Here is a 12,248-nt window from a genome sequence, read left to right on the forward strand (position 1 = left end):
GAGTTTAAATTCAGTTAATTAAATAAAGCTGGAAGTTGATTAAAAAAAAGAATTACTCTCAGTAATGGTGACAATAAAACAACGGGATTCTTGTAAAACACATGTGGTTTAGGGGAAGAAATCTGTTACTCTCACTCCATCTGGCTGAGAATCTGCGGCTCCACATTCACCCCAGTTTGTTGACCCTTATCTACCGGTTTAAATCAGGGTTGGGCAATTAACGCTGTCATTGTCGACAACTCCATGTGTTATTCTTTTAAATTTAGCACGTCTTAATTCCTTTATGTTTCATAAAGCGTCTGGTTCATTTGAAACACTGACTACCTTTCACTGTCTTGAAGAAGTAGAGAGAAGCACTCAGAGGTTGTCTGGATGAATTGTGTCATGTAGGGCACAATGGCAGCGCAGCGATAGAGTTGCTGTCTTACAGCGCCAGAGACCCAGTTTTGATCCGTGCTGTCTGTACGGAGTTCGTACGTCCACACCGTGACCTGCGTGGGTTTTCTCCCGGAGCTCCAGTTTCTTCCCACACTCCAAAGATGTTCAGGTTTGTAGGTTAATTGGCTTGGTATAGGTGTACATTGTCCCTAGTGTATTGTGTGTAGTTGGGGTTAATGTGCGGAGATCGCTGGTCTGTGCGGACGCGGTGAGCTGAAGGGCCTGTTTCCGCGCTGCGTCTCCAGACTAAAATAAACTAAATATAAATTCGGCCAGGGGGCCCTTTTAGCAATTTGGAGATTCGCTCTTGGTGTGAAGTTAGAACTGTGAGCCCAGTGTGTGAGGGAAAGCCAGGATGGTGAAAGAGTATCTTGTGGAGACTAAACCTCAGAACGCCAAGGTCACCTGAACCGACCTCCGCCGGTGAAGATGACATTTTTATCGGTACGAATCACAGTCTCGGGATCTTAGGAATCTTTGGAGCTGAAATGGCCGCACAAATGTCCTCGATGTCAGTTCTGTACTCTTCAACAAATAAATAGCAAAAAAACTGTAGGACGGCTGGTTTATACCGAGGATAGACACAGAATGCTGGAGTAACTCAGAGGGACAAGGCAGCATCTCTGGAGAGAAGGAATAGGTGACGTTTTGGGTCGAGCCACTTCTTCAGACAGGTCTGAAGAAAGGAAAGGTCTCGACCCGAAATGTCACCTATTCCTTCTTACCAGAATAACAGAATACTATTGATTTGCATTTTGGACATCTGATATTGAGCTTCTGCCATGGCAGGTTGCCGGAGAGATTTCTTGTTCATGATATTGAAGGTGACACATCGTGATCTCTTCTCTATCCGCCGAGTTATGTACTTCTCCCCTCTAGGTAGAGAAGTGTGAAAAGGCACACATCCAGATTAAGAGACAGTTTCTTAACAGCTGTTATCAGGCAACTGAACCATCCTCCCAGAACTAGAGAGCAGTCCCAAACTACTATCTTCCTTGTTGGAGACCCTCAGACTACCTTTGTTCGGACTTTACAGATTTTATCTTGCATCAAACGTCATTCATGTTATTCCCCACATCATGTCTCTGTACACTGCGGATGGCTCGATTGTTATCATGTATTGTATTTCCGATGACTGGATAGCACGCAACAAATGCTTTTCACTGTACCTCGGTACACGTGACAATAAACTCAAACTCATTGCTTCCAGATTTCACGCAATAATATCCTTAAACATCCTTAGTACATCAATCATACTCTTCATCTTTGTCTTCTGTACCCACCCACTCCATGCAGTCTCTCCTCATCATTTAGCCTCTTTGAACGTTGATGATTAACGTGATCGCTGAAATCTGTATCCTCTACCTCCCCAAAATATCTAGTCCTTGTCGTTTTCTCGCTGATATCTTCGAGCAGGAAGCCTGAGGTCCCACTCAAAAAGGAATTTCTTTAGTCAGGGGGTGGTGAATCTGCACAATTCATTGTCACTGAAGGTTTCGGAGGGCAAGTCGACTAATATTTTTATGGAGATAGGTAGATTCTTGATTAGTACAGGTGTTATGGGTGAAGGCAGGAGAATGGGGTTGAGAGTGAAAGATAGAAGCGCCATCATTGAATGGCGGAGTAGACTTGATGGGCCGAATGACTAATTCAGCTCCTATCACTTATGATCTTATGAACCAGGTTCAGGAACAGTTATTTCCCTATAACCATCAAGGTTCTTGCACCGACTCGCACAAACGTATTCCTCTCTCAGCAGTGCAGGACTATGACCCACCTCATGCTCTGACAATAACTTGTTTTCTAATTGTTTTTGGCGCTAACATCTGTTTGCGCACAATTTTTTTCTTTTCACTGTCTTGTATAATCTATGTATAATTAATGTATAATTTATGTCCTTGTGTGTTGTTTGAGTCTTTGAACATTGGACATAGAACAGCACAGCACAGGAACGGGCCCATCAGCCCACAATGTTTGTGCCTCACATCATGCCAAGTTAAGCTGATCTCATCTTCTTGTATGTGATCCTCGATTCCATACACTTTCATGGGCCTGCCTAAAAGCCCCTTGAACGCCACTATCGTATAAGCCTCCACTACCTCCCTTGGCAATCAGTTCCAGGTGCCCACCGCTCTCTGTGTAAAAGAATTTGCTCCGCACATCTCCATGAAACTTTCCCCCTCTCACCTTTTAGCTACGCCCTCTAGTGTTGGCCACTTCCCTGCCTGTGGACACGGTGCCTGTGCCAGTGTTGGTGCTGTAAGCAGGATTTTCAATATGCCTGTACCATGGGCACCATGTTATAGGAAAGATATTGTCATGCTGGAAAGGGTATAGAGAAGATTTACGAGGATGTTGCCAGGACTAATGGATCTGAGCTGTACGAAGAGGTTGAGTAGGCTGGGACTCTATTCCTTGGAGCACAGGAGGATGAGGGGTGATCTTATAGAGTATATAAAATCATGAGAGGAATAGATCGGGTAAATGCACAGAGTCTCTTGCCCAGAGTAGGTAAATCGAGGACCAGAGGATATAGGTTTAAGGTGAAGGGGGAAATATTTAATAGGGAACTGAGGGGGGTAACTTTTTCACACAAAGGGTGGTGGGTGCGTGGAACAAGCTGCCAGAGTTGAGGCTGGGACTATCCCAAATTTAACAAACAGTTAGACAGGTGCATGGACTGGACAGGTTTGGAGGGATCTGGGCCAATGTGGGCAGGTGGGACTAGTGTAGCTGGGACATGTTGTCTGGTGTGGGCAAGTTGGGCTGAAGGGCCTGTTTCCACGCTGTATCACTCTATGACTCTACCTCACCATACCTGTGCACGTAACAATAAACTCGACTTGACCCTTGCTTGTTGTTGGATCTGCTCCCGCTCACTTACCGCAGTAGCCGTCAGACTTCTTGTAGATGTTCCTGTGCTGGTCGCAAGCGTGCTTGTTCAGCTCGCACTCGTTCCTGTAATCCCGCCCGTCGCTGCCGCAGACCATCTTCTCCGGCTGCCCGCTGCAGGAGGTGGGACACACGCATTTGGCCGACTGCCCATCAGACGACTGGATGCAGGAGCTGCCAAATCCGCAGTTAACCTCGCTGCACGGGTCCTTCTGGCCTGGAAAGAAACAAGACATTTTATTTGCAACAGGAGGTACTCAAACAATGTTTAATTGGCTCAACGTCATCCTAACCATGGAGCAGCAGTAGAGTTGCTGCCTTACAGCGCTTTCGCCGCCAGAGATGCGGGTTCGATCCCGACTACAGGTGCTGTCTGTACGGAGTTTGTACGTTCTCCCTGTGACCGCGTGGGTTTTCTCCGTCGATCTTCGATTACCTCCCGCACTCCAGAGACGTACAGGTATGCAAGTTAATTGGCAAGGTATAAATGTATATTGTCCCTAGTGTGTGTAGGATAATGTTAATGAGCGGGGACCGCTGGTCGGTGTGGACTCGGTGGGCCGAAGGGCCTGTTTCCGTGCTGTATCTCCAACTCAACTAAACTAAACTAAATCTTCTCTGCACTCTTTGCAGCGATGACGTTTTTTTTTTCCCAGTCCTGGCCACCACGGTGCGTTGAAGAATTAAACAATTCAGGGCTTTAAACAAGAATGTGTCAAAAATGGACACATAATTGGGAAGATTAATGAATTGCATATTAATTGATTAATATATCTGCCATTAAATCAGATGGTCTGTTCATGCTTCAGTACCAATACACACCTGAGATTACTTCTCCCACTTCCAGCTGACAGCTTCAATGATGTCAATACCAAACCCACTCAATGCCTTTAACGGCTAGCAGATGCAACTTCAAACAAACCTGATCCCAAATTTGTTTTAACAAATGATAGCAGTTGCTGGTGAAAAACAAAAGCACACAAAGTGCTGCAGTAACTCGACGGGTTAGGTCATAAGGTGATGTGGAGAGAATGTTTTCACTAGTGGGAGAGTCTAGGACTAGAGGTCATAGCCTCAGGATTAAAGGACGTTCTTTTAGGAAGGAGATGAGGAGAAATGGATTTAATCAGAGGGTGGTGAATCTGTGAATTATTTGCCACAGAAGGCTGTGGAGGCCAAGTCACTGGATATTTTTTAAGGTAGAGATAGATAGATTCTTGATTAGTACAGGTGACAGAGGTTATGGGGTGAAGGCAGGAGAATGGTGTTCGGAGGGAGAAATAGATCAGCCATGATTTAATGGCGGAGTAGACTTGATGGTCCGAATGGCCTAATTCTACTCCTATTCCTTATGAAGTGCAAGTGGAGGGCCATATTATTCTATTATCACTTTAGCATGAGGGTTAGAAACAAGAAACTGCAGATGCTGGTTTACACAAAAGGATGCAAAGTGCTGGAGTCACTCAGGCAGCATCTCTGGAGAACATGGATAGGCGATGATTTGGGGTGGGAACCTTCTTCAGACTGAAGAAGTGTCCTGACCCGAATCATCACCTATCCATGTTCTCCAGAGATGCTGCCCGATCCGCTGAGTTACTCCAGCACTTTGCGGTCTGATCCCAGCCAGCCATCTTCTCACAGAGCTATAGAAACCACAACAAAGATGGAAACCATTGATCCAACATTAAACGCCATTTATTTTAGATCTAATGGATCTACATACACATCCAGGTACTGTTTATTTGCAGAGGTGATGTTTGTCTACACTGCTCTTTCAGAGAGTCACTTCCTCAGTTCCAACATCTTATTGTCCACCATATTAAATACACAAACCCTTCTCCTCTCTGCCTCTTCAGCCGAATCACCTCATCCCACATCTTCTGGTGGTGGACCTCCCAACTACAGGTAACAGCTACTTCATCAAAGGAAAGGGCAGATTGAATCGCAGATACATGAATTCCAAAATGCCACATAATTTGATTTAATCTGCCTCCAATCTTGTCTATTCTAGGTTCAAGAACCCCAACCAGACAAAAAAACATTGTCTGGGGCCAATCCGAGCACCTTCAATGTACATTCCTGCGCAATGAATAATTAGGGTGGCACAGTGGCACAGCGATTGAGCAACTACCTTAAGGCCCTGTCCCACTTTCCCGAGTTACTCACGAACTCTCCCGAGTTTTCCCCTTGATTCGAACTCGGAGAATTACGGTAATAGACGTTCGTAGGTACTCGGGGCTATTTTTTGTTGAAAAAACGTCCCAACTTACCTGATGCCCCGAGTTCCTGCGGCTGGCATTACGAGCCGCTACAAAACATCTACGGGTTCGCTACCGACATTCCACGACATTCCCCGAGTTCGAATCAAGGGGAAAACTCGGAAGAGTTTGTGAGTAACTCAGGAAAGTGGGACAGTGCCTTTACAGCGTTGGAGAACCGTGTTTGATCCTTACTGCTGGTACTGTCTGTACGGAGTTTGCACGTTCTCCCTGTGTCCTGCATGGGGTTTTCTCTGAGAACTTCACTTTCCTCCCACACTCTAAACACGTACAGGTTTGTCGGTTGATTGGCTTGGTGTAAATGTAAAATTGTCCCTAGTGTGTGTAGGGTAGCGCTAATGAGCGAGGAACGCTGGTCGGTGCGGACTCGGCGGGTCGAGGTTCCTGCTTACGCGCTGCATCTGTAAACTAAATTAAACATCTCGATCCAGGCTCTGTAAAGCTCACAATATCAGCGCCACCTCTGAGCACCTGCTAAATGTAAATACTCAGAGGATTATTGAGTAAATCTTTCGATTAGCGAAGTGTTTAACGTTACTCAATGCTGTCTCAAGTGATCTTTCCATTGCCGGCGAGAAACAATACAACTGATTAACAGAAGATTTACCAATACATCTCGCTGGGATAAATACAGCGAGGAATAAAGATTATAGGTGAAGATAGACACAAAAAGCTGTAGTAACTCAGCTGGTCAGGCAGCATCTCTGGAGAGAAGGTGACTTTTCGGGTTGAGACCTGAAGGGTCTTGACCCAAAACGTCACCTATTCTTTTTTTCCAGAGATGCTGTCTGACCCGCTGAGTTACTCCAGCTTTTTGTGTCTATCTTAGGTTTAAACGACCATCTGCAGTTCCTTCCTACACAAAAATAGTTGGGTGGCTGGGAGTTTCAAGCAGACTGGGGTCAGATCAAGGCACTGCTCTGGACTTTCATCCAAGGTGTAAATTCAATCAAACACTAAAGGGCCCTTGCCACGAGCATGCGACTCCATGCAACAAGCGCGACCTAAAGGGCCAGTCCCACCAGCATGCATCTGCATGCGGCAAGCGCGACCTAACGTGGTCGCTTGAGCTGTACGTCCTCGTGGGACCAGTCCCACTTCGATCGTATGGAGTTGTGCGGAACTGGTCCCAACATCGTGCGGGGCTCCGAAAAACTGACCGTGTTCAAAAATTCTGCGGGGAAACGGCCTGCCGGCCCGCAGCCGCCTCAACGTCATACATCACGCGCGAACTTCCCGCGGACTTCGCTCGCACTTCATGTCATTCACTCGACAAGCGCGGCCCCCGCTTCTGGTTTGATTGTGCTTGCCCCATGCAGGCGCATGCTGGTGAGACCAGCCCTTTAGGTCGCCCTTCGGCCCACCTTAATCGTGCTGTACCAAGTTGGCATACAGGCTAGTCCCATTTACCTGCACTTGGCCCATTGCCCTCTAAACTTTTCCAATCTATATATCTGTCTGAATGTCTTAAAACTTCTTATTGTCTGCAGATGTTCTCGCATGTGGTTCCGTTGCGATCAGGGATGGACTCTCACCTATCCGAACCCTGTAATAGAGTGTGCAATGCACTGTCCAACAGCGTGATTGACCGTGATCTTATTTAGACTTTGCGCTGACCAGTGATCACCCCGTGCACAAGCACTATCCTACACGCCAGGTACAATTTTCAATTTTTACCTGGGCCAATTAACCTACAATCCTGCATGTCTTTGGAGTGTGGGAGGAAACTGGAGCACCCGGAGAAAACCCACACGGTCACAGGGAGAACGTACAAACTCCACGTGCAGGCAGCACCCGTAGCGAGGATCGAACCTGGGTCTCTGGCGCTGTGAGGCAGCAACTCTACCACTGCGCCACTGTGCCAAGTCTATTAAAAGGCTTGATGGATCAAGTGGCCTTCTCCTGCTAGCGATTCACACCTCCAAGACTCTCAGAGTGGCCTCAGGATGAGTGTCGAATGTAGAACGAGTCTCACACATACGGTGCAGTGGAAATGAGAGCGCGGTGAACGTCACTCTGCATCGATACCCGGCCCGGGAATGATTGATGCCGGCACCGAGCCTCAAGCGCAGCATAATGTTTCATCTCTCGGCCCTGCCTTCACTTCTCCCCCCCCCCCCCCCCCCCAAGGGCGCAACAATTAAAGAAAAAGAAAATCAACACTCTTAACTCCAGGGGCAAGGGAAAGATAAATTTTCCATCTGAGCATCATTCATCAAACAATAAAACTTCTCCAGCCTGTCCCATCTGGTTTAAATCCTCTCTCATCAGCCAGCCGGCGCTGTGCGTGGATCTCTCCTCCCTACCCCCTGAGGCAGAGTCAATCTACTCTCCTCCATAAGGCAAAGATCCTCCTCTGTCCCCTGGGATCCTGATTGATCGCGGTTTTGATAAAGATGATAACTGTCGTTGATCACGTTGCCGTCTACGTGGAAGTCACCGTTTCTAGAAGATATCACGTGGAGTGTGAGGAGTCGCTCACTGTGTTGGAGGGAGGTCCTTTTAGTTTTAGTTTTAGAGATACAGCACGGAAACAGGCCCTTTCGGCCCATGCCGACCAGCGATCCCCGCACATTAACAATATACTACACTCACTAGGGACAATTTTTACATTAACCTACATACCTGCACGTCTTTGGAGTGTGGGAGGAAACCGAAGATCTCGGCGAAAACCCACGCAGATCAAGAGGATAACCTACAAACTCCGTACAGACAGCACCCGTGGTCATGATCATGTATTATCTTTCCGCTGACTGGTTAGCACACAACAAAAGCCTTCCACTGCACCAGGTGCACATGACAATAAACTAACTTAAATTCAAGCTCTCTCGAGGAACATTTAAATCTCATTCTAGGAACCCTCACCCCCCTTTACCACCTGTTCCCCTTGCAGTTTTGTAGGCTACTTGGCTCGGTAAAATTGTAAATTGGCCCTAATGTGCAGGATGTTCCTAGTGTGCAGGGGTCGCTGGTCAGCATGGAATCTTTGGGCTCTAACTTAATTAAAGAAGATGATGACCACACCTATTCAAATGAGTAGACTCTCTCTCCTATACAATATTTAGTGGGCATAGAATCATTGAACCATGGAGAGATAGGTTACAGAAACTGGCCCTTCAGCCCAGCAAATTCCCAGCAACTATCAAACACCCATTGACACTAATCCTAGCCAAACCATTATATTCTCTCGAAGGTTACACACAAAAAAGCTGGAGAAACTCAGCGGGTGCAGCAGCATCTATGGAGCGAAGGAAATAGGCAACGTTTCGGCCCGAAACGTTGCCTATTTCCTTCGCTCCATAGATGCTGCTGCACCCGCTGAGTTTCTCCAGCTTTTTTGTGTAACCTTCGATTCTCCAGCATCTGCAGTTCCTTCTTAAACATTATATTCTCTCCACAGTCCCATCAAGATTCTACCTGGACTCCAGTTGTAATCAACTTACTAACACATACTTTTCTTTCGTGATATCAGAAGAAACCAGAGCACTTCGTGGAAACCGACATGGAAACTGGCAGAAAATTGCAAACTCCACACAGACAGCACCTGAGATCGGGATGGAATCGGTGTGAGGCAGCGGTACCAGCTGCGTCACTGTGCTGCCCTCAATCACGAGCCCCAAATGGTGACCTTTCCCTTACACTGGGTCACAATATAAATCATGAAAGAGACGAGAGAAACAACGGATGCCAGAATCTTCAGTTAAAAACAAACATGCAGCAAGAACTGGGATGTGCTGCAGCCTGCACCTGTGGAGCGGAATGGACAGACCACGTTTCAGGTCAGGACCAGTTGATACGTTAAAAAAATATAAAAGCAGTTTGAAACTGAGGGAGAAAACAAAAATCACACACACTGATGCACACAGTCTCTTGCCCAGAGTCGATGAATCGAGGACCTGAGGACATAGGTTTAAGGTGAAGGGGAAAAGATTTAATCGGAATCTGAGGGGTAATTTTTTCACACAAAGGGTGATGGGTGTATGGAACAAGCTGCCAGAGGAGGTAGTTGAGGCTGGGACTATCACAACATTTAAAAGACAATTAGACAGGTGCATGGATAGGACAGGTTTGGAGGGATTTAGACCAAATACGGGCAGGTGGGACTAGTGCAGCTGGGACATGTTGGCCAGTGTGGGCAAGTTGGGCCGAAGGGCCTGTTTGGACGCCCTATCACTCCATGACTGTTAAAGATCAATCAGATTAGTACCTATGAAAGTGCGACATTCGAATGATCCCCAGGCAAAATGTACCTTCACTGCAAACAGATGAACATTTTAAAAAAAAATAAACAAATGCAAGTCCCCATTAAAATAACAAAATCTCTTGGTGTATAATTAAATGTAATTTGCGGCAGCTCGAGCAATTTAAGTGAATATTCTGAAGAAATATCACCTGTAGCAAATGTCCAATATAATTACCACTGTGGCTGGCTCTCATCGAGTCAGTGCTGGCTTGCTGCCGACGCAAACCTAACATTGCATTGTTATTTGACAGTAAACCTATTCTATGGCACTGAGAGGGAGTCAGGTTTAATTAAGGAGATGATATTCCTGCAGTTGGTAGATACGCTGAGTACCTCAACCAGTAATTATCAAACTCATGCCACGACTGACTGCTGTTTTTCACTCATGCCCATAAAATGCCACGATGGTTGCATCGTCAACAATTTAGTTTTGTTTCGTTTAGAGATACAGCCCGGAAACAGGCCCTTCCAATTGACAATAGGCAATAGACAATAGGTGCAGGAGTAGGATATTTGGCCCTTCGAGCCAGCACCGCCATTCAATGTGATTATGGCTGATCATCCCCAATCAGTACCCCGTACCTGCCTTCTCCCCATATCCCCTGACCGCTATTTTTAAGAGCCCTATCTACCTCTCTCTTGAAAGCATACAGAGAACCTGCCTCCACCGCCCCCTTCCACTCAACGAGTCCGCACCGACCAGCGATCCCCACACTCTCACACTATCTTACTCACACTACGGACAATTTACATTTTGTGCCAAGCCAGTTAACCTTCAGACCTGTACGTCTTTGGAGTGTGGGGGAAAACCGAAGATTTCGTAGAAAACCCACGCGGTTGCGGGGGGAATCACACAACTATTAATTTCTTGAACACTACACAATACTAACCTCAACTATGAACTTCTATAGGCTGTCTTTAGTTGCTCTAGGGATTTTGGTTATTTTGCATCAGTATTGTGGTTATTCATTTATTAATTACGTGTTATCTGTGTGCATTGTGTTTACAGGTCTATCATGCTGCTGCAAGGAAGAATTTAATTGCTCCTTGGCAATTAAACACTCTTGTCTTAGAGTCTCCAGCACACATTGCAACCATGTTTTTGAGAGGGGAAAAAAGATCACAGGGAAAAGACAGGAGAATGGAGCTGAGAAGGAAAGATAGATGAGGCATGATTTAATGGAGTAGACTGATGGACAAATGGCCTAAATCTGCACTATGTCTAATAGTCTTTTCATTGTTCCATTGTTCCTCAATCTACATTAACTCCCTGAATCCTAATACACCAACAATCAACATTAAAGCTAACAGATACCATTGTGTAATTAAATGTCCGAGAGTGTGAGACAGAGGAGTATTTGGAAAGAACATTTGATACTGAGACAGACGAGGAAATATCTGGGCAGTTAGCCAAATATCTAGTCAAAGATTAAGGAGATAAGGAGAAGCAGGGAGGAAGAGACCATGGACAAGGCAGCTAGCTGAAAGATGATCTCCAGTAGTGAAGCATTTAACATGTATAACCAGGGTTGGGAATAGGAGCAGGAATAGCCATCAAAAAACACTCAAAGAGTGGAGAGGTTGCTGAAAAGATGGAGATTACAGAGACAAGAAGCAATGAGGATTTGAAAACTTGGATGAGAATGAATGGATGATCAGTCACCATAACATTTAAGAAGGAACTGCAGATGCTGGAAAATCGAAGGCACACAAAAATGCTGGGGAAACTCAGCGGGTGCAGCAGCATCTATGGAGCGAAGGAGATAGGCAACGTTTCGGGCCAAAACCCTTCTTCGATGTTTGTAACTCAGTGGGTCAGGCAGCATGTCTGGAGGGAATAGTTAGGTGACGTTTCGGGTAGTGACCCTATCTCAGTCTGAAGAAGACTATCGGCCCGAAATGTCACCTATCCATTCCCTCCTCAGATGCTGCCTGACCCGCTGAGTTACCCCAGCAGGTAAACATAAAATGCTGGAGTAACTCAGCGGGTCAGGCAGCATCTCTGGAGAAAAGGAATAGGTGATGTTTCGGGCGGAGACCCTTCTTCGGACTCCAGCACTCCAGTTACTCCAGCACTTGGTGTTTTACTCGAGATTCCAACATCTGCAGTTCCTTGTGTCCCTCAATTAAAATCCATTTGAAGAGCGGATCATGTGAACATTGGCCCGTTTCCTTTATCATCGTAACTTTTTTGCATGTCTTTCATTCGTTTGTCCACATCTCTCGACATCACCGTCTGCATCTCATGCTTCCCTTTCTCCTGACTCTCAGCATGAAGAAGAGTCTCGACCTGAGATGTTACCTATTCCTTCTCTCCAGAGATGCTGCCCGACCCGCGGAGTTACTCCATGTGTCCCTCTTCATGTCTCTTCCAGGTGTGTGCAACTTTTCTCAGT

At 46.2% G+C, this 12,248-nt stretch overlaps 1 protein-coding gene across 5 annotated transcripts in view; it reads right to left on the reverse strand.

The window, feature by feature from the left end:
- The window catches only part of agrn (agrin), a 451,665-nt gene that overhangs the window by 142,292 nt on the left and 297,125 nt on the right, over positions 1-12,248 (reverse strand). For all 5 annotated transcript variants that reach the window (XM_055659585.1, XM_055659586.1, XM_055659588.1 and 2 more), the window contains one exon: positions 3,323-3,547. In XM_055659585.1, coding sequence (XP_055515560.1) covers positions 3,323-3,547 — 225 coding nt within the window. The remainder of the gene's footprint in view (positions 1-3,322; positions 3,548-12,248) is intronic.

Source organism: Leucoraja erinacea, chromosome 30, assembly GCF_028641065.1.
Source record: "Leucoraja erinacea ecotype New England chromosome 30, Leri_hhj_1, whole genome shotgun sequence".
In the NCBI taxonomy this organism is placed as follows: Eukaryota; Metazoa; Chordata; class Chondrichthyes; order Rajiformes; family Rajidae; genus Leucoraja; species Leucoraja erinaceus.